The 23,532-nt window shown below is 45.8% G+C and overlaps 2 protein-coding genes across 2 annotated transcripts; both read right to left on the bottom strand.

The window, feature by feature from the left end:
* Nucleotides 1-2,401: 2,401 nt before the first annotated feature.
* LOC100821926 (ethylene-responsive transcription factor ERF038) lies at nt 2,402-3,662 on the bottom strand. The gene has a single exon (XM_003569974.4). It carries the CDS (start codon nt 3,533-3,535, stop codon nt 2,822-2,824), a length of 714 nt encoding a protein of 237 aa, XP_003570022.1. The 5' UTR covers nt 3,536-3,662; the 3' UTR covers nt 2,402-2,821.
* A 7,067-nt stretch (nt 3,663-10,729) lies between these two features.
* LOC100834626 (ethylene-responsive transcription factor ERF038) lies at nt 10,730-11,904 on the bottom strand. Its single transcript, XM_003572724.3, has one exon. The coding sequence runs from the start codon at nt 11,682-11,684 to the stop codon at nt 10,977-10,979; it is 708 nt and encodes a 235-aa protein (XP_003572772.1). The 5' UTR covers nt 11,685-11,904; the 3' UTR covers nt 10,730-10,976.
* Nucleotides 11,905-23,532: the final 11,628 nt, after the last annotated feature.

Here is a 23,532-nt window from a genome sequence, read left to right as displayed (position 1 = left end):
AATGGTACGGTACGGCCTGTCTTATCACCAGCACTTTTGGCCATTCCCCAGTGTACGTCTACTCCTAGCAGTACGACATGCCCTACGCTACACCGGTGTGGCACGTACATACTCCTAGCTAACTAGGCTGTTTAAATCTTGTGAAAGAAATGGATTCTGACTTGTAGGAGTCCACCTATGCCTGACGCATGATCCAGATCTCTCCTATTCCTAGCTAAACACGGCACTAAAACCCTACTCTAAACAGCAGTAGTACCCCCACGCAAAGCAAACCACCAAAGACACTAGTACTAGTGGCAGTGAGGATTGAAGGGACGCCATAGTCCAAGGGCCCAGCTGCAAAGGCTAAAATTTCTGTGCAGGCAGACTTGCGTGCGTACGTACCCCTTGGGCCGTACGAATTGTTCCACGCCGGCCGGCCCCATCCGGCACACAATGTACGCGGAGCTACGTAGAGCAAGCGTCACGTTTCTTGGCACGGTACCGAGTCCCTAAAATCTTGTTTCGACAAACAAGAAATGAAGAATCATTTCATGTGCAGGTGTTCGGTGCTTTGTTTTTCTTAGCTCTTTTGGCACAACAAAATTCATGATCCATACTGTTTAATTTACCGGGTACAGTAGTATCGTACATATGACCCTCATCGTTTCTGCGCCCACATTGGAACCGTCCAGATAAATTAACTTGAGTGCAAAACTTTGAACTCCGGTCGTCGACCATCACCACATAAGTCACATCGACCTACAGTTCGTTCGTGCACAGGAAACATATGTGAACTGATCTTGGAAAAAAATGACTCTAAAGCGTGTACATTGTACTGGTACACAATTGGGATCAGACAGCTGCTTTAATTCGTTCGTTGTAACAGCGAGCCGTTTTTCTTTTGAAGGGGTAACAGCGAGCCAATTAATCAGGGGTCCGGTGGATGACGGATTGGACGTCTTGTCCAATTCATCCTGGGATCGGATGTTCATCTTGTTCGTGAAACAAAAAAAAAAATTAACGCGCGTACCTAGCACAGACTACTATCTCAGCCAATTCTCCACTTCAAAAATGCATGGCACATTTTCAATTCAAAAGTCCAGTGTCTAAATTGCGCATATCGATCAAGTAATTTTAGTGGCGTTAGATAGAAACAAAAAAACATTTTTCTCTAATTTTTGTGTACAAAGAAAAAACAAAGTTAACAATATTTCGGTTGGACCAGCTCTAGCCTCTAGGCAACTCTAAAGACTTGCAGCGATGAGCATGGAGTCCTAAACTTCCGCAAGGTATTCCTTTGTCGAAGGGACACGTTCGCAACGCACATGACGAAGTTAATTAACCCCGAAAACAAGGATCCAATCCGGCTAACACGGATGACGAATAAGCACATATGCAGTCTTCTCCGGGATCGACGTGCTCCCATCAAATTGAAATACGGAAATAAAGCGATCGACGACCTCGTGCTAGCTAGCGGTACTCGTGTTCTCTCTAAAAAAAAAGGAGTACTGCGGGAACTAGTGCTCGTACGCCACAGCCATGACGCCATCGCCCAGCGTCTGGCCTCAGGGCTCAGCCCGTGGCAGCGTGCATCCACTTGTACAGCTATATTCCAATGCGATATCTTACCGTCCTCCACGAAGGTGTCGCGCACACGCAGCAGTGCGTGGGCAATAATAACTCACCTGGCGACGGATGATCGAGGAGTGGCAGCACGGGCACCGGCTGGGGATCGGATCTCTCTCTCTATCGCCTTATCCCCCCGGCCGCAGTACACGACGGGCAAAACATGGAGCCATTTACGCTCGCGCAACCACTCCGCTGTCACCCCATACATCCCATGCATGGCGTGGTCGTGAGTGTGCCGTAGCTAGTAGTACTCCGTACTGCCGATGCCAATGGCGACGTACGGGGGGCTCCCGACGAAACGACGCGTCCAAAATATTCTCCGCCGCTAGCTGATCGAGCGCTCGTCCGGGCCAAAGACGACGGACGGCGACCGATCACGCGAAACGGGCACGGTCGTAGTACGTTTTCCTCTCGACCGAGTTTACTTTAACTTACACCCCGGGATTACAGAAAAAGCCGCCGCTTTTGGCACCGTCGGCGGTCACCATCGCTATCGGTTTCGCCCCTCTTCTCCTGGCCGGACCGGCCGGTCTCTCTCGATCGAGTCACGAGCTCGCTGGCGACGTTGTTCCGGACGGACGTACTGCACGTATCCATAACGTGTAGTCGCACGTTATCCAGACCGTGCAAATTCTGATCTGGGTGAGTCGTTGAAATTGGATTACTCAGGAAAGAGGGAACCGATACCAAGAAATGGACATGCATGATTACTACTAGCGGGGCTTTGTGCCGGAGAGTGGAGTGGAAGGAGAGAGGGCGAGCGAACGAACCGGCCGGTCGAATCTCGCCGTAATTTAAAAGGCGCATCGATCTTTAAAGCATTTCGTGTCGACATTAGTCCAAATCCTCCTGTAGATCAACGACACCTTTAGCACTACCGCTAAAAGAAACGCTACGGGGGTGAAAAAGAAAAGAAAAAAGGAAAGGAGATGCGCTGTTAATTGCACACCCATATTCTTGCCCCACAATCCAAGCAAAGCGAACGCGATAAGGAGACAAAGTTTAGTTTTGTACATGGCCTGGTTCCTATATTCAGCAAAGAGCAGGCAGCAATTGTTTTCGTTTTCCTTTTTTTTTTTGGTTCACCAATGGTTTCTGCTCCATGATTTCTGGTCCAATGTGGTGAAATGAAATGAGGAGCCTAGCTACGAGCCGTCGTCGATGGCACCTGAGCGAGTTAATTACTGCAGTACGTAGCGCTTTGCTTTAGCTAGTACTCCCACATCAGTGGCTCCTCGAGGCCGCGGAACAAGCCGGCGCCGACGAATTGGGCTGCAGCGACGTCGTCGTCCCACGAGGAAGCGCAGGAGAGCTGGCAGGACGGAGGGCCGTGTCTGAGGTCGAGGAGGAGGTCAGGGAGGTCGAAGAGCGCGTCATCGGCGGCGTCTGCAGGCGGCGAAGCGGAGTCGGCGTCCGGGCCATCATGGTCGTGGTTCTGCTTGGCGCCGTCGCCGGCATCAATGGCGGCAGAGGAGGCCGTCGGGAAGAAATCCGCGGAGGCGGCGAGCGCGGCGGCGGCCTGGACGTCCTTGGGCGCGGCGGTGGCGGGCCGCGGGAGCTCGTGCGCGCGGTCGGGGAAGTTGAGGTGCGCGGCCCGGGGGCCCTTGATGGCGAGCGCGGCCACGTCGTGCGCGCGCGCGGCCATCTCCGCCGTGGCGAAGGTGCCGAGCCAGATGCGGGACTTCTTGCGGGGCTCCCGGATCTCCGACACCCACTTCCCCCAGCTCCGCATCCGCACGCCGCGGTAAGTCGGGTGCCGCCCGTCGTCGCTGCGCGGGCCAGGGCGCTTCTTCTTCTTCTTCTCCTCGGCGGACGACGACGCGGTGGTGGCCGTCGGGGACGCCGGCTGCGACGAGGCCAGGACCTCCGTTGAAGACGAGGTGGTGGCATCGGAGCCGGAGGAGCAATCCTCCATGGCGCCCATGGCTGCTAACACTTGGTGGAGTTGGTTGGGAGAGAGCGTGACTGTGCGGGAAAGCACGAGGATATGTGTTGCTCTCTCTCCGGTGGGATGCGATGCGAGAGGAGGAAGCGGGAGTTGGGGTTTTTATGATGGGTCGAGCGCTGCGACGTAGGACGTGGAAAGGGGTAAACAAAGCGGGGGCGGGGAATCGTCCAGGGAGATGGACTGGTGAGGGGGCGTCGTCAGGCGAGGAATGACCAGAATTGATCGTGGAGACCGGGTGAATAATATTGACAGTGCTGCTTGCCCCTTTGGGAACTGAATTACTGGCGAGCAATTGTTTTTATGCGATTAAACAAGTTTGGTTTTTTTTTTCTTAAAAGAATCGCCAATGCAGAGTTGTCTGAAAATTCAGGAAAGTCGTTTCTAACGTCTCAATCCACTATGTAGCGGTGCGTGAAGAGGTTGCCACGTGATATCCACCCAAACTAATACCATATATACCATTCAAAAATATACCTATGTCAACAAATATATCATTCACATAACATATACCAATACCATATATTATTGATGATACCGCATATCAATGAATAACGAAATATTAATGAGGCGGCCCGGCTCAACGCCATGTGGCAGCCTCTGCACGCATAGCGGATCGAGCCGTTAGAATCGCCGCTTTGTGAAAATACGTCAAGTCTATTTGCTTTGAGGTTAGACAGAATAGCCACAATATGAAGATCTAAGAACATACAAAAAATTAGTGGACCAAACCATAGATGTTTCACTTTAAGAAAATAACCGGTACAACTGGGTTTACACTTTACACCATGGATTTGAGATAGGTTAAAATCTTTAGAAAGATGAGTTGCATCTGTACCCTTCAATTTGGCACAAAAGACCTCTAAAGTAAAAATAAGCATCAAAATCACTAAGTTCGAAGACTATCTTCTCACTGCCGGTGGACGTCAGGGCGCAAATTACCTTCATCTACACTTGACGGCTTGCCCTGGATCAATTTGGCAAAAAAGACCTCTAAAGTATAATTAAAGGGGGTTTACGGTAGGGACAAACAAATATGGTCCGTTCATACAATTGATCTGAAGGTCCTGATTCATCAATACTAGGAGGCAAAATTAAAGAAGTAGTATTTTCCGTTAGAAGGGCAAAATAGGAAGGGTAAAAAACAAACAAATCACCGGCCGTATCAAGTTGTGCAAAATAGGAAAGAAATAAAAAAACAAAATAATGCCTAGATATGCTGTTACCGATTCATTGTTGAGTTCATGCTACATCGCTAGTTAGTTGTTTCGTTGCCCATGAACGAAACGATTAACGAGTATTACAGTTCTTAGCATCACATAAACGTGATTTAGTAGAGCGGCGAACTTTGATTTGGCGCTGTTCTGCTTTTTCTGAGTCTTCATACAAGTATTGTTTTTTTAGAGACTGATTTGGTGTTGGACAGGAAATAAATTTCCATAACCACTAGATTTTCGTTGCCATCAGGACAAAAATTTCACGTGAGAGGTGCTCAGGATGTTCATTGTCATCAGGACAAAATTACTCCTATAAATCCGGTAAAAAATATTTACTTCTATAAACCCAAACGTGAAATTACTGAAGTACCCACTCTCTGAGCCGTTGATTTAGTCCAATACTACTCCCTTCTAGTACTAGTAATTAAGTTGTACAGTAAAAGAGCTCTAATTAAAAAGCATCAGTATAATCCGGTTCAAAAATGATCCTCTCGCTGGTGATGGACTTAGAGTTGCAAATTCCGTTTTTTAGAGCGGCTGGGCCCTAATCTTGATCAATGCATGTCTAGTAGGGATTTCAAAGCTCCGTAAAGCTTTGCAAATGTTAAATAAGGTGGAGATCAAAGTTACAGGCGTACTTAATTGACAGGTAGTCAAAGTTAGAGTACTCTGATCCCTTGATTTGGTCATAGTGTTTGTTACTCTTCTTATGCATATTGATCCCTTGATTTGATCATATATTGATTATGAGATGTAAATGACCGTACAGTGTCCCAGAACTTTTTAAGCTCAAATTCAGAACGTATAAGGGATTATGGTTCTCAATAATAGAGAAGAGTTTCTTAGTGTTTAACAGCTTTGCTGTTTCTGTAACCAAACAAATCTTCTTCTTTACAAATTTGACTGAATTTTCAGCCAATAATGCAATCTTTCTTCCCCTACCGAAAATCACTAATTTTGCAATTTTGTCTTCTTGTTTTTTTGATGCGACGCTAATTTCGTCCTAAATTCGCCAAACCTTTTTCCTCTACGGAATGTTACTCCGCAATTTCTCATTATGCTGGCATAGATCGACCACGTACACCTCCATTGGAACATGACTGCCATGCATGGGGACTGTAGATCAGTAATCTGCCTGAATGAACAGCGGAAGGTGTCCCCCATCAGAGGCAGCCAGGTCTAGGAATCAAACGATTCCTGTACGTGCACCGCTGCACCATACGAAATCAACATTTTATTCGTACGCTTTGAGCTGGCCTAATCCCACTCGTAGTAGACGTCCTTATGCATGTTGTTTTCCACGGACACCATAATAGCCCTCCTGTTTTTCTCGTACGTCGCTTAACTGAGTTAAATCTCACACCGTACAGATGCTGTCCTTCAGTTTTGTAGCTTCTGACCAAGCTACTGTTAGTCTGTTACCCTCGGACCCGGTCCCAAGCCTGTGAATGCATCTTGCCGCTTGTTAGATCCCTATTTATCCTTTTATCAGGATCGTGTAGAGATCGAGGTGAGCCAGCTGAGGAATTGCTCTTGAGATCACGTAAATATCAGACAGACAAACAATGCACTCAGTGCTTGCGCCGGCCGGAGAGCCAAATAATATCGCCTAACAGGCCACCAAACGGATATTATTCATGTTCAATAGTAACTCTGGAGGCAGAAGGACCAACTGGTATAAGTAGCATAATATTTTGTGAACCTTTCCAAGATCACTGATGATCCTTCTTATCGAAGATGCTGCTGCCGTAACCACCACCCTACAGATATAAATAAATTAACAAGAGATCTTGCCCTTTTAATCTTATCTCCGGAGGTTCCAAATGCCTAAAAGCACAATTGCCTGCCTTGCTTATGACAATGGAGGCAGTAGGGCATTATGTTGTTGAGTGTTGATAACTCAACGGCCCATCCGAAATAATAGCATCATCATCAGTGTTGTACGTGCTTCAGTGCTTGGGTGTCCTAAGATCAATGAAGATTAAACAATGAAGAAGGTGGCAATTAAACAAATTTACGGTTTGCTACTATACACCGGTGACTGTGAACGCCTGCTGGCTTACGAGTGAAGCTATGAAGCTACGTACTGCTCCTGTATGTGAGCATGAGTGAGTATAGAAGACCAAGCTTGGGTTGGACAGCTTGAAATTAAGGATCCTGTATATGAGCATTAGTGACCACGGAGTACTGCAGTAGCTAAGCCAGTGGAAGAGATTTGTTTGGACAGCTTGAAATTAAGGATCCTGTATATATGAGCATTAGTCAGTACTATAGTCTATAGCTAGCTACAATTAAGAGCTTGGTTTGGACAGCTTGAGTTGGTTAGTTGAGTACGAGTACCATTTCTGGAGAAGAGGAGATCGAGTTGATTGTTAGGTAGAGAAGATTAATTATGAGGCTCATGGATCGATTGCCTAATAATTTGAGTCGCCCAAAAGAGGAAGGAATTGGATAGGTGGGAGGCCAAGACCTAGAAAAGTGGTGAGATAGATGGATAAAACAATGTAGTACTATAGAGCTGCCAAGACACTGCTTTAATCTGTTTTGACTAGCAATTTTCTGGACCTGGCAAGTGGGTGCGCAATTTGTGATTAGATGGGATATTATATATAGCTCGTTTAATTTAGAAGCAACGCAATCTTTCTTTACAAAATCCGCAGTGATACTGTCGTGAAGTAGTACCAACTTAACAATGGTCGAAAGAGTACGTAGTACCAAAATTAACAAATAACCACGTGTAGTTCGTCCTGCATGCCCCTTGTATTCTGCAAGCTATAGTCGCGCGTCCTGTTTTGTCCTCTTTCGTAATATATATAGACTATCTTGTTTATGCTAGTGCCTGTGTTAATTTGGAATTAATACTGCAGAATAGAGTTTGATCTGTGTGGCGAGCATGATCGATTAAGCCACTGGTTAATATTCTAATTCCCATGCTTGCATGCGACTCGTGACCTGGGATAGCTTAACTGGGGCACAATGGGCCGTTGTATCGGTGATATATATGTACCTGAGATCTGCACCCTTAATTTGATATCAAGTTTATATAGCCTTGTTAAGAATTATTGGATTTGCTTTAGCATCGGTTTGCTATTATACTCTCAAAGAGAGGTATTGCCAGCAACATAAATCCGCTGTTTCTCATGCATGAGTGCATGATTAAAGCCGAAAGGGAATAAAAAGAAGAAAAGTATTCGCACTCGAGCCCAAAAGGAAAGGAGTCCATGCTACTGCATATGCGTATGCTAGTCTGCTAGGCCTAAGCTAGCTAGGCAAGTCGTTGCAGAAGAGCATAAGCGATACAGGAATACACGCATGGATCATGATGATGAGCGCAGTAAACAAAAACAGCGTGTTAAGTAGAGCGTGGGATAATGCCATATTGCCCATGCACATGCTTGAAAAGAAAGAAAAATTAATTTTTAAATATATTTTAGAGATTAGAATCTTCGTGCACATGAGCCCCAGACTATTGCGCTCGACATGAACACGAGGCAAGCTAGCTGTCCCCTTTCCGACTATTCAATTTGGGCATCGCCATGCTGCTTCTTTGCTCTCGGATCGAGTACTCGATCTCGATCGATCAACTATAATTAACCTCGCGTATTGGTTTTGTATACTCAGATCTAGCTTCGTAGATCTATCTGGTAGCTGGATAATTCAATCTTGGCCGTCCATGCTGAATCCGGCCCGCAGGATTATTCAATGGAGAGAGTCGGCCCAATTCAAGTGAATACTTAAACGGATCGCGAGTTGCAGTCATTTGTGAAACTCGTGCGTATTTTACTATTTTTACGTGCAGACGGTAAGCGTTGAAATCGCCAGTAGCTGAAGCTGACAGTCCACATGGACTCACCAACGAACTGCATGCAGATCTTCAACAGCAGCGATTCAATTATCTTACATAATTAAAGTGCGTGCACTGCTAATTAATACTCCACTAGTATCATGTTATGGGTGTTAGCATTATAAATAGATAAGTAGTAGATCTGGCTGTTGGTATTGTAGATGTTCATTTCCGGGAAATGCTGTTAGATCGTCGTATTTCGGCCAGGAGCCATTTTGCTCAAATTGGGAGCTGGAAAACAAATTAAGACAGGCAAGGCAACGACAAAACGTACGGCGGTAGTAGTATTAATTGGCTCGCTCTGTTAATGTATATGCTCCGTGCAACGCATGGCGTGCATGATTGCACGATGAGTGGGATATATATACGTCATACTCTACCACAATACACATTTTATGTTGGCCTTGTTAGTATTTCTCTTTCTGCCCTTTTACCACGCGGAGTATAATCTAAACCGTTCGAGTCATTATCAGATAACTAGTAGGTAGGAGTATTACGTACTATTCGCGTTATACTGTCACAAGTTTAAGATGGGACCGTCTGTCCTCAGGGAGCCATTAGCCATATGAGGGCAAGTCAGGACCAATCCCCATTTCCTCTAGTCCATAGACCATACTACACACTACTCCTGCCTTTGGTGGCTAGCGCATGCCTCTCTTTTAAGTCCCAGCCCTACTTTGTAGTCATCACCTCATAACACCTCTGCTCTCCTAGAATCATCACATTCGCGCCCCCTGGCCTTGGCAGTACCTTCTCCCGACATCACCTTTAGACGACAGGCGAACATTGGAGCGAGGCTATGATTGTGATATCTTTGTGAGAACGTAGCCGATCTTTACCTTAACGACCATGCTGATGTATTCCGTTGGAACTTACATACCTCTGTTGAAACTCTATGTGTACTGTGCTGATCACATTGGCTACAGTTTTTGCAAGAAACTTCAATTTTCGTTGGAAGATTTTACATTATACAGCTCTATCGTCGTGGGGTGGTACTAATTAGAGATAATTTGGTTAAACAAAAATGGAATGGGTGATGAAGTGTTGGTTTTGTCAAGATAAAACGATGCAACGCCTATTTATCAAGTGCCCAATGGCACATCTAGTGTCCTGGGTTATTTTTATAAATTTCATTGTTCCACACCTTGGTTTATCTCTAACAACTTGTTTGGCATCCATCATTTGGGTCTAGAATTCTGGAATTCACCAACTTGTTTGGTTGGTACGGAATTAGACATATGAATTCAATCTCAAATTTCATGAAATCACACTCTATCTAACTCCAATTCCTCTCTAAAAGCCATTTGGAATTGTCTCACAGTCTACAAATCAATGTGGTAGACAAACATGATTTTTGAATCCGAAATTCAAATTCAACAAAATGAAATCCTAAGAAAAATTGGATGACCAAATGAAATGAAAGATGGATGCCAAACGAGCCGTAATATGTTTGGGCTTTTAGGGTTTTTGTGAAAGTGTCAGAATGATATTACATGTTATTTTTTTGCATATAATTCATCTAACATTCCAGTGGGTCTGTACTTGGTCTCTACTTACTGAGAAGCGGGTTCAGTGAAATTTGAGTACAACTGACTGAAGACGATACCTGGAGACTTCTTTAATCTGTATTGTGGCGTGTTACCGATAGGCTATATAGTAGTGCATGAATGAAGCCATTTTTTTTTGTGTGCGAGGGATGGCTCATGTTTTAATATGGAGTAATAACTTTGGCATCAGTCGATGCAAAGCCCTTGACCCCTCATTTTTTAAAGAAAGAAAAGTACGCAGTAGCTAGCTCCGTGTATACCCTTTTGCTCAAGTAGTTTTACTTGTAGTGCCCATATGGCAGGGCATATTTGGGGATACAGAAACTCCGTTGGAACTTCACACGAAACACTACGGTTCCAGTACAATTTGTACATGCATGTGTGTAACAGCAATTAAATCACTCTTCGCGATCCCGGAGTGATTCGAGCCTCGACCTGCAAGTTGAGAATTTTTCCGATCCGAAATCAATAGAACTCGAAGTCGATCTGAACACCGAATACCTGCAGAGACCCAAGTCTGAAATCTTTCATGATAGATAGAAATTGCAAAGCTAGCACTGGTACTACTACTTGGCACAATCACGATGTGGAATAACCTGAGCTTTATTGAGTTGTAGTACTACTAACAAAATATGAATCCACAAACCATCTTTAAAATTAGCTTTGCGATTTGTTTTGCGTTTGCACTCGATCGCGTGTTAATCAGTTTGCGATCGAATTAGTGCTCGATCGGTAACACACCGCATGCAGATCATCCCGTAATAAACCCGACTTCAAAACTGACTTGCATGCCGCGTGTTGCCGATCACTCGTCAGTAGTGCTCCCAGAGCAGCAATGGCGCCGGCTCGAATCTGAAGTCATCGGTCGTCGCGGCAACGTCATGCTGCCATGACGACAAGTCACACGTGGTCGACGGCGGCGGCAGCGCGAAGCCGAACTCGTGCAGGAAATCCGGCAAGTCGAAGAGCGCGAGATCGACAGAAGCAATGCTGCCGTCCCCCGCCAGCGGCAGCGGGCGCGACGATGGCTCCTCGTCCGCCTCGGCATTGCCGGTGTCCGCGACCGGCGGCGCGCGGTCGACGACCATGTGTGCGGCGAGCGCGGCGGCGGCCCGCACGTCCTCGGGGGACGCGGTGGCAGGGCGAGGGAGATCGTTTGCGAGTTCCGGGAAGTTGAGGTGCGCGGCGGCGGCTCGGGGCCCCTTGATGGCGAGAGCGGCCACGTCGTGGGCGCGCGCGGCCATCTCCGCGGTGTCGAAGGTGCCGAGCCAGATGCGCGACGTCTTGCGGGGCTCGCGGATCTCCGACACCCATTTGCCCCACGCCCGCATGCGCACGCCGCGGTACGTCGGGTGCTTCAGGTCCCGGCGAGGCCGCTTCCTGCCGCCGCCGCCGCCGCCGCCGCTCGAATCGTCCGAAGACGACGACGTCGCCATGGGGGAGCCGCAGCAGGATCGATTGCTGACATTGGTAGTGGAGGCGTTGGACGCCGGCGACAGCGCTCCCTTCTCTTCTTCCATGGATGTGTCCGTGGGGCTGGGGCGTACGTGGTGAGCAGTTCTTCTCCAAAGGAACTGGACCGTGGACACGGCTCAGAGCTTCTCGAAGAGTCAAGCTGGTGTATGGCCTCGTCGATTGCTTGCTAGTGCTCTTATACGTAGAGGAACGACGATGTGTGAAGTGTGAGATTATTGATATCGGCGAGTCAAAGCGGAGAGTGCAACGTGTATACTAGTACTTGTTTAAGTTTTGCAGTTCCCCAGGAAATGTGTTTGTTATGCGCAGAGTATGATTGGTATGAAAAGGCTAGCTAGATCGAGAGCATATATATCACACGCTTAGTGGGATGCCCATTGTGTTTTACTGCTGAAATGTCTGGCAGTCAGATTCTCGTGTTCACCAAAGACGCGGTCCAAGACTGGGCCTTCGTCGGAGCCAAAGCCCTGCGGAAATTTCTTTGGGAGCCTCCTTGAGTCTCCTCTTTTCCCTTTCTTTTTTTGTCTTCTTCTTTTCTTTTCTTGTTTCGCCTTCGGCGTTCCTGTACATTTTTCTACCTGCTTAATATATGAAAGCCACCATTTAAGCTGGATCTTTCGAAAAAAAAAAAATTATGTTTTACTGCGGCCGTGAGATTACGCATCCTCACGCCTTCACGGAATGGATCGGCCGGGAACAAAAACAAAGTTCTGACATCAATTGATTAGCTTACTTTTGCAAGCGACTGATGAGCCTCACCTTTCTGCAACACTGCGAGGAAAAAAAAACCCAATAACAACAAACTGATGAGCCTCACCAACGCTTTGAGCCTTGTTCTTGGCTTCTTGCTCCGCCTAAAGGATTCAGATATGGTATACTCCCACCATTTCAAAATAAGTGACGTGGATTTATATAAGAATTTTACAAATCCACGTCACTTATTTCGCGACGGAGGGAGTAGAACAGATCTATTACCAATTTACCACCATTTTGGTTGGGTTTCCACATTATGTTGTTTCTCCTTTTCCAAATAGGAGAAGTGGTTTCACATAGCACGAGGACCTTGTTATAGTTGTTGTGAAATACGAGGAAGAATGTGAGTGAAATTGATGATCTTCTAGAATGGGCCTTGTGCACTTGTGGGCTACCCTATACTATGAGCTGAAATTATAACAATAACAAACCATGAGTGGTGTGTCATGCAAAAGTTGGCACCTTCCGTCACTACTCATGGCTAGCCTAGATAAGCCTCGAGATCTTGAGATGGAATGTCTCTGCTCTGGTGATGAATATTGATGGGTACTCCTCCGTCCATTAATGGGAAACAAGTTGGATTTCGGATAAGCAGAGGAATTGAGCTAGCACATGATTATGGTGCATGACTTCAGCAGGATCTGCTTGCATAACACCGAGTGTCATCTGCATATTGAATAACAAGGAAATCAGGACAAGCTTTAGAAGGAAGAGGCAGAGCAAGCCATCATGCATGGCTTTATCAGACTGGAGCAAGTCAGTTGCAAGCACAAAACTCAATAGGGAGAGGGGGTCCCCCTACCTCACTCCCCTCCTGCAATGGAAACATTCTGGCATAGTTGTCAACAAATAAAGGAAACTTTATGTGAAGTTAGATTGGACTATACAAGATTTTTGTTCTTTGAAATTGCACGCAAAACACTCTTTACAGTCCTCCAACTTTTCTTGTAAAATTATCGGAACATCGGACCCTACCCTGCAAGAGTCTTCTCGACCTTTCCTGAGAAAGGCGACCGTTCATCTGGAGTGTTCCACCGGCGTCGCTGTTGTTCTCCTCCGCCTCCGCCCGCCTTTTCAGCGGTGTGGGGAGGCAGGGAACGCGGCTGTCTGCCTGGTGTACATGTACATATGTACCTAGTAGTTCTAGGTGTCTTCGTGTCCTTGCCCGGCGTCGTCTTCACGGAGCGGATGGCGAGGGCGGTGGAAATAAGAGTCTCCTGGCCCGGACTCCGTTTGATCGGTGGTGCGGCTGTCACCGGCGAAGGGCTTGTGGAGTTACGCCTTTTGGTGCGGTCGTTGGCGGTTGCTTCGCCTCGGGGCATCGTCAGCGTTCTGCGGGAGAAGGATGGAGGCAGTGGTGGGTGGGGAAGTGGGAAGGAGGCGGTTAGATCTGTACACCCCCGGTGAGGTGGTTTGGCGTTGTCCCATATCTGGAGCGCGCGGCTGGAGCTCAGGGAGCACCTACGCCAGGGAGGTCCCCTCCGGCCTATTTGCTTCGTTTGCTTTTCCAATCCTGCTGTGTGCAAGTGGCTACTATGGTCCAGGAACGCCTGTAGGAAAAAGGCTTCATCTGCTCCATGGTAGAAGATCACCGGCGGTCATGCTCTTTGAAAAGAACAAGCTATAGAAGGAGATTGATTATGGTGGAACGCACAGCACAATCAGCCGGCCCTTGTCCCTTTATATATTGCATGCATATGAGATTACAAGCTACAGTTTGCATACAACAAGGATATCTCAACTATACCTACTTCGGTTAGGACTCTAGTTTAAACTAGATAAAATCAATTAGTTAGTTTTTAACACCCTCCCTCAATCTTAGCCTGGATCCAAAAGGCAAAGATTGCGCTTGCAATGCTCCAATGCCAGAAAAGGTAGAGATTTCGTGAAGATATCTGCTAGTTGATCTTTAGACGAGATGAACCGAATCTTTAGCTTTTTCTGAGAAACTCGTTCTCTGACAAAGTGGAAATCAACCTCAATGTGGTTAGTACGTGCATGATACACAGGATTTGACGACAAATATGTTGCGCCAATGTTATCACACCAAAGTATAGGAGGCTGCGCAAGAGGATCTTCAGTTCTTGAAGGAGAGACTGAACCCAAACTATCTCTGCTGTTGCATTGGCAAGTGCCTTTTATTCTGATTCAGTGCTGGAACGTGACACTGTAGGTTGTTTACGAGCACTCCAAGCAATCAAGTTACAGCCATAAAAGACTGCGTAGCCTCCTGTGGACCGGTGATCATCAACACTACCAGCCCAATCAACATCTGAAAACGTTGACAAAGAAGAGTTGGTCGAAGACAGTATACTCAAGCTGTGTGATAGTGTAAACTGAACATATCGAAGGATGCGTTTGACTGCTGTCCAGTGACAATCTCGTGGCTCATGGAGAAACTGGCACACTTTGTTGACTGCGAAGGAAAGATCTGGACGTGTCATAGTTAAATACTGGAGACCACCAACTATGCTTCTGTACCTGGTTGCATCATCAGCTAAAAGTGGATCACCGTCAAGAGCAGACAGCTTTTCCGTAACCACCATGGGTGTGTTTGCAGGCTGACACTTAAGCATACTAGCTCGGCATAGAAGTTCAAGAGCATACTTCTGTTGTGAGAAAAGGAAACTACGCCCCGGTGATCGAAGGACTTCAAGCCCAAGAAAGTAGTGTAGCGGACCAATATCCTTCACAGCAAACTCATCACGAAGTTGCTGAACCAAGCGATCAGAAGCAACCGGAGATGAACTAATGACTATCATGTCATCCACATAAACCAACAGGTAGATGACCACATCATGCCGATGAAGAATGAACAATGACGTGTCAGCCGAAGAAGCAGTGAAACCCAAACAACGAAGGACAGAACTGAGACGAGCATGCCAAGCTCGAGGTGCCTGCTTCAATCCATATAGAGCTTTTTCAAGGCGACAGAGATATTTAGGACGAGCAGAATCTTCAAAACCAGGGGGTTGGCGCATATAGACTTCCTCCTCAAGAATGTCATAGAGAAAGGTGTTCTGAATATCAAGTTGACGAACATGCCAATTCCGGGTGACAGCTACAGAGAGAAGCAGGCGTATCGTGGCGGGCTTGACAACCGGGCTGAATGTGTCTTCATAATCGAGTCCATATCGCTGTTTAAATCCCTTAGCCACAAGACGAGCCTTATATCGTTCAATGGAACCGTTTGCTCGCCGTTTGATCTTGAACACCCAACGAGAATCAATGATGTTAGCACCAGGACGAGCAGCAGGTACAAGATGCTAGGTATTATTCCGCTATAGAGCAGCAAACTCTGTCTCCATCGCCTGTTTCCAATGATCATGAGCAAGAGCTTCTCGAAAATCACGGGGTTCCGTTGTGAGAAGATCAACCGAAGTTGTAGCTGTCCAAGCGACAGTACCATCGTTGCAAATATAGGGTTTCGTAATCCCATGATGTAGTCATGTGACCCGACGAGAAAGAGCTGGTGCCGCTGGAGGTGAAGCAGTCACGGCAGATTCTGTGTTGGAAATTTCTGCCGCGGTAGAGGCCGTTTCTGTCGGCAGAAGAGGCAGCGCCAGGAGATTCAGAAGAAGGGGTAGACACCTCTGGAGAATCTGGCACGTGATTATGAGGCCTGGAAGTAGCTGGAGAACCTGGTTCATCATCATCCAGGAGCTCAAATCGAGCACCACGGCCTGTACCTGCACCATGATTAGGAAACAGCAACGGTATATATGCAACATCATCAAATTGGTCAGAATTGGGAGTGGCAGCAGTGGATTGGTTGGATGTGGGAGTGGATGGGAGATTAGAGAATGGAAAAACATTCTCATCGAAGATAACATCACGAGAGATATATACTCGATTAGATGGAACATGCAAACACTTATAACCTTTATGGACCGAACTGTATCCTAAGAAGACACATTTCTTAGAGCGGAATTGAAGTTTTCTATTATTGTAAGGGCGAAGATGAGGCCAGCAAGCACAACCAAAGACTTTGAAGAATGTATAATCTGGTACTTCACTAGGAGACGCTCTAGAGGTGTTTGCATGGAGATGACACGGCTAGGGGTACGATTTATGAGAAAACAGGCAGTGGTAAAGGCATCACTCCAAAAGTGAAATGGAACTGAAGCATGAGCAAGTAAAGTTAAGCCAGTTTCAACAATATGACGATGTTTTCGCTCAGCGGTTCCATTCTGTTGATGAGTATGAGGACAAGAGACACGATGAGATATACCTATGTTGTTAAAGAATTGATTAAGATTATGATATTCACCACCCCAATCTGACTGGACAGAGATAATCTTCTTATCTAGGAGATGTTCAACATGTTTTTGAAATTGAAGAAAGATATTAAAGACATCAGATTTTTGCTTAAGAAGATAAAGCCATGTGAAACGACTATATGAATCAATAAAACTCACATAATATTGATGACCACTAACAGAAGTTTGGGCATGGCCCCATACATCTGAAAATACAAGCTCAAGAGGTGAGGATGTAACATGACTAGAGGAGAGAAAAGTAACTGATGACTCTTGCCTTGTTGACAGGCATCACAAACTAAAACTTTATCTTTAACTGACTCTAGTGGAAGAGAGTGTTTATGCAAAACATGCTGAACTATTTGGGTAGACGGATGACCTAAAAGTGAGTGCCATTGGTGACTATACACTCGGACTCCACTGAAAACTTGACCACGAAAAGCTTGCTTAAAAGATGGTGCTCCCAAGGGATAGAGACCTCCACGGCATCGGCCTTTAAGAAGAATTTCCCGTGTAGCTCGGTCCTTAACACAGAAATAATAAGGGTAAAATTCCATAAAGATATTATTATCTAGAGCAAGCTTACGCACAGAAAGAAGATTACGAGTCACGGAAGGAACATGTAACACGTCTTTGAGATAAAGTGGATGTTTGGAGGGTATAGGAATTATAGATTGACCAATATGACTAATGTGCATACCTGAACCATTCGCTGAATGAACCTGGTCCTTGCCGTGGTAATTCTCCTTGGTGGTGAGCTTATCAAGCTCATTTGTGAGGTGATCTGTAGCCCCTGTATCAGCATACCAGCTTGTATCTACAGCATATGCCGAAGTCTGCCCTCCTTGCCCGCCTTGAGTAGCCGCTGCAATTTGGCGGTCAGTATATCTGCCATCGTTTCCAATGCCAAGAAAATCATATTGAAATCGCTTGAAGCAGCGAGAGGCAATGTGGCCGACGGCATCACAAAGTTGGCACCGCATCCGAGGATGATCTCCACCAAGAACACGGTTGGAGTTGTTGGTGCGGTTGTTGCTGTTGATCTGTTGCATCGGGTAGGAGGGGCCAGGGGATCCCGATTTGTTGGAGTAGATCGGTTTCCCCTGGTTCTGCTGCTCATATGATCTTCCACCAGAGGAGTTGTTGCCGCGAAAATTGGCGGCATTGGCGGTGTGAAAGTCAGCAGCGGCCTCAGCTTTGCGAGACTCGATCCGCTGCTCGTTGCTCATCAACTGAGCATAAACGTCACGAGTCGGCATCACGGTGGTTCGAGTAGAAACCACTTCTATGAGAGCATCATAGTCGCTGTCGAGTCCAGCAAGGAGATAGGAGTTAAACTCCTCAGGGCGAAGCGGCTGCCCGATCGTCGTAAGTGTATCAGACAGGGCTTTGATTTTGTTGAAGTAGACGGTCGCTGAAGAATTATGCTTCTTGGTAGCCGACAGTTGATGACGAATCTGCATCGATCGCGCCGTCGACTGTGATGCAAAGCTGTCGGCGAGCGTGGACCAGGCCTCACCCGATGAACTGGCGAGGAGGACCATCCCAATCACCGATTCGGTGAGTGAAGAAAGGATGGCCGACAGGATCGCTTGATCCCGTTGATACCAGGCTTGGAAAGCCGGGTTAGGGATTGTCGGATAAGCACCTCCATCTCCTGCCTGAGGATTGGGAATTTTCTCCGTGGGGCACGGGAAGGTCCCGTCGACGTATCCCATGAGAAGGTTGCTCCGCAGGATTGGAAGGACCTGCGCTCGCCATAGAAGGTAGTTTTCTGGCGTGAGCTTGATGGTGATGAGGTTGGCAAAGTTAATCGGCGTCGTAGGGATCGCCACACCAAGACTCAGGAAGGTGCTAGACACGATGGCGCCGGAAGTAGCGCTCTGCGTCGCGGCGGAAGCCATGGTAGATCGGTAGGCTCTGATACCATGAAAAGAACAAGCTATAGAAGGAGATTGATTATGGTGGAACACACGGCACAATCGGCCGGCCCTTGTCCCTTTATATATTGCATGCATATGAGATTACAAGCTACAGTTTGAATACAACAATGATATCTCAACTATATCTGCTTCGGTTAGGACTCTAGTTTAAACTAGATAAAATCAACTAGTTAGTTTTTAACACTCTTCACCAGTCAAGCTAGGCAAGGGCTTCGGTCGCGTGGTGGAGCTGATGTTGACGGAAGGGACTATGGGCTGTTGTGTAATTTTGCTATTCTTTGAGGTCCTTTCTTTGGTTTGGTGGCACTACTCCGTGTGTCTGTATCCTTCTTGTATCCTTTGTGCTGGTTTCTATACTGTATTCCTTATTCAGTAATGAATATCAGCGTACTTTAAAAAAGTTGTTCTTGTAAAATTGCTTTATAAAAAAAAATCTAAGGTATATGCAGTCCTTCAAATTTTTTGTGAAATTCCTTGGTAGTACCAAGGAAGATCTAAAATAGGCAAAGCTTCTTCCTCGTGAAGATAAAAAACGAGGTAATTGCACCACTGGCCCAACAACTTGAGTGGTGGGAACAGTTTAGTCTAGCAAGTTGCAAAATGAGCAAAACTAGTCCCAGAAGTTGAGATTCAGATTGCTTAGAGCTCCAAACTAATCCGGCGTTGACATGTGTTCTGTGTTTTATGTTGAAAACCCCCTCCGGAAGTTCTCCTTCGCCTCCAATGGCCTCACCGGCGGGCGTGTGTACAAATTGTTCTTGTTCGGGTTTTTTTTTTTGCAAAATTTTCATGGCCCGGCGGGACTCCATCTAGCTGCCACATGTCCAATTCGGACTATTGGACTAAAATGCTCTCGAATCTTAACTTATAGAACTAGTTTTGCTTATTTAGCAACTTGTTGGACTAAACTGCTCCCACCTCTGCCACTGGTGCAATTACCTCGTAAAAGACAGAATTCATTCATATAGAGTGAGCCAGGCAGCACCTAATACATACCTCACCTCTGTTATCGGTCATCATTCTCAGTCTCACTTGTGAGTCGTGACAGCTGCACAAAACGAATATATCCCAACCTTCTAGAGTTCTGACTTCAGACTCATCAGTTGTAGCTAATAATCAGGGAGAAGCATATCTTGACGACATTAGTAATATTATAGTTTCTGCAATCGATTACAACTTGCAAGTAATGAAGTTATGGAAATTAGAAGAACTTTGTTCTCCCCTGTAAGCAAAAAAAAAGAGAAAAAAAACTTCTCTGTTCAGCTGCAACCTACTAAATTGGGCTCGTCGCAGGATTAAAAATGCGCCGAATCTTCCCTCCAGAGATCCTGAAGATTTGGATCTTGCTTGCAACAGGTGGGGTTGCAATAATGCAATGGAAGCAGCACTGTTAAATATGTCCATCGCTCTGCAGACGTTCCACACAATACATGCTCTACAGCAAATGCAGACACTCTCGGAAGAAAAAATTACTAGTGCTTGGTGCCTTGGTTAAGTGAGAAAAACATGGAAAGACTCTGAGAGAGAGAGAAACAGTGCAATATAATTAACGGAAGGTAATTAATTGCAAGGGGCCAATATGCTATACTAGTACTCCTTCGGTCCACAAATAAGTTTGTCCTAAGTTAAAAATATCAAAGTTTGACCAATTTTATTGAAAAACTAGCAACATTTATGACCCAAATTATCATCATTAGATCCGTTTTGAAATGTAGTTTCACAATATACCGATTTGATGTCATATATGTTACTATTCTTTTCAACAGAATAGATCAAAGTTAAAAAATTGACTTAGAACAAAACTACATGTACACTTACTTGTGAACAGAGGAAGTACGTAATCCCTCGACAGATTATACAATGCAGGATCCGCTGACTAACGGCGTATTTCCAGCTCATGTACTCGATCGATGCGCGCGTTCATTAGGGGCTTCTCGAATACCCTGTGCGTACGTACGTCTACACGTACGTATAGCCCATGCCATACTCGGTCGATCACGAAAGATTAAAGAAGAGAAAAAGGGAAGCATGCATGGGCCGCGCGCGCGCATAAAGAAACACACCCCCATCGTCTCATCTCCGCCTTGTTTAATCCCAACAAACCAAAGCAAAAGATCGCATCATTAGAGCATAAGCAAGTTGCTGATGGTAGCTGGCGCCACAGCACCACACATGCGCAGGCAGAGAGGAACCCCTGGTTAATTACCTTGAGCTAACTCAAGATTCCCCTTCCTCGTGTGTTGGGCGTGTGTAAACTAAGACCGCCGCGAGTTAACTAATATATCGAGCAGATCGGCAGAAACGGAAAGCAAACGTTTCGATCGGAATATTCGCGGAACCGGCCGTGCTATCAACGTGTAGTTACACTTTGACAGCCATGGCTAACGACAAAGCTAGCTCCTTTGCCAATGCCAGGTATAGCGTGATGGTGGTTAGCGTGTCCATAGCTAAGCCATACCACTGCTAAGTGCTAGCTAGGCCGTTCCATTCAAGCGCGGAAAGCTGCTTTTGCCACGGTTTGTTGATGAACGGACCGGACCGCACCGGAGCACCAACGCCACAATGCATGACTACCCCTGACGCTGACGTGAAGGCCTCCCTCATAGATGTGTGTACGTACGTACATGTATCCAATTTGTCGTACGTACGCGTGCTAGATTGATCGAACGGCGGGATCGGGATCGATCTACGGTGTTGTATTCGGTAGTTGCATCCTTTCGCTCAGCTGGCCATGTAGGAGCAAACTCAAAGGCTGAAACAATTAAACAAAAGCGGAGTGGCCGATTTTAATTACGTGGCAGGCAGCGTGCCTTCTTAATTAAATGCAACACAACCACGCACTTTACATCCTGTGAGGCCTGAAATACTTGAAAAGCGAGTCCTGGCCATCTTAAACCGTCTTAACTAAACATAAAACATGCGTCGTAACTACATGGAGCTCAGATCAGATCAGACCAGCGGCGACATTCCTCCGTAGACTGTAGAGCCAGAGCCGCAGCTGCAAGCTAGGGTGGTCGCCGGTGGTTCAGGCGCGCATGCATCAGAATTGGAGTTAGATGGTCCATACATGGCGCAAATCATTTGATGGTTGCAGACTTGCAGCTCGATCACCGCAGAGCCGGCGCCGAGTAATTGAACCAGCGAAGGCCACGGTACGTCTCACCTACCGTCTAACACGTACTAGCACCAAAATCTGGTGGGGACAGGTGGGCCTGGGATTATCGGTCCACTGGGCCCGGACCTCCGGCTGGATATCGACAAAACCCGAATATCGTACCGTACTAATCTTAGTGGAGTACTTTATTTTACGGGATTCTCTCTACAAAAAAGGATATTCAGACGATTTTTCTTCGCCACCGTCACTGTGCGTTGTATATGCAGAAGATGTGGCTAGTGGAATGAGCTCTCTCAGTAGACAGTACCATTTCTCCGCCCGTGCTTGCCCGCGCCATGTACGGTGCGGTCGTTTGTTGCATCTTGCTCAACAGTGCATGAATGTAGAAGAACAAGAAGCTAGCTGTTGTTTGCTACGAGAGATGATAATTCTGTCTGGTTGAACCATGTTTACAGTTCCTTTTTTGTTCGATTAATTAGCAGCATTTGACGACAGTTTTAGAAAAAAGAGAGAGCTTAGACTGTATTTGTGCAAACACGAAAGCAAAAGATAGCGAAACCCCGTCCTTGTTAAGGCATCTTTGATTCGCAAGATTTCAGAAACATAGGAATTGAATGTCACATCACATCGAATTTTAAAGAATACGAAAACACATGAATTTGCAACAGAATCTACCATAGGAAAAGTTATCACATAAACGAAGGAAATTTTTCATGAGGTTGGTCTTAATGGAACTTTTCCTCCAGAATTGTATACAAAGTACTCCATCCGTCTCATATTAAGTGCCGAAATATTACATGTCTAGACGTATTTTGGTATATAGATACGTCCATATTTATACAAATTTGAGTCACTTAATATGGGATGGAGGGACTGTTCATAAGAAAAATTCCTGTGATTTCAAATCTTACGAATCAAAAGAGTAGTATAGAACAAATTCCTTAGGAATGACATCCTCCAAGATTCCCATGAAATTCCTTTGAGTCAAAGGGACCCTTATACTTAACTTAACAAGTATGATTCCTTAATGTTTTGCTTGAACAAAAGTGTTTAGTGATTTTATTTTGATGAAATTTACGAGTTAGCTAGGTCCTTGTACTATAATAAAATATCTAAGAATTACCATCTTCTGGAAATCTTTAATTAAGGAACACGGCCTACTTGTCCCGATCAGCTATCTTCCTTAGTTCCTTGCCATTGCAACCTAGGATTTACGATCATGATCAATGACGAGTGTGTAGTTCAACACTTCAACTATTAAAACCAAATGAAGAAAAGCATGCAAAAAAAGGATATCTCACTTTGTCTTGTTCGGAGCCTGGAGGTTTATGTTCACTTAAATGGACCCGTGGTTATCGCAAGCATTATCACAATGCTGCGAACATATGCAAAAAGAATGTTTTATCTTTGTTGAACAAAAGGGAACAAATTATGATTAGTTGCACGCATGAGATTAAGGCCGAGACCAGTCGATTGTATATGAACTAAAACAACGATAAGAATTAAGAAACGGATAGAGTATTTCACGGTTCCTTTGACCTTGTTCCTTTTTGATAGGGCTGCATTTCACATTTATGATATTTAAAACACACAGCTTGAGGAAAACAAACACATGTATGAGTAAGTACATACACATCCTCCCACCAGAATCCACCGCAAATCGATAAAACCATGCATATACTAGTGTAAATAACCAAACCAATTGAAAATGTCGAAACATCTGATAACATGCTACAGTACGTTCGTCTTACTCTGCCTCCCTTTGATCAAACTCCTCCTGATGTGTCACTAAATACAAGGTGGTCCAGTCCAGGATCCCCCC

Source organism: Brachypodium distachyon, chromosome 3 (assembly GCF_000005505.3).
Source record: "Brachypodium distachyon strain Bd21 chromosome 3, Brachypodium_distachyon_v3.0, whole genome shotgun sequence".
NCBI lineage: Eukaryota > Viridiplantae > Streptophyta > Magnoliopsida > Poales > Poaceae > Brachypodium > Brachypodium distachyon.
The sequence above is the reverse complement of the archived record's forward strand: the minus strand, read 5'-3'. Positions and strand labels throughout refer to the sequence as shown.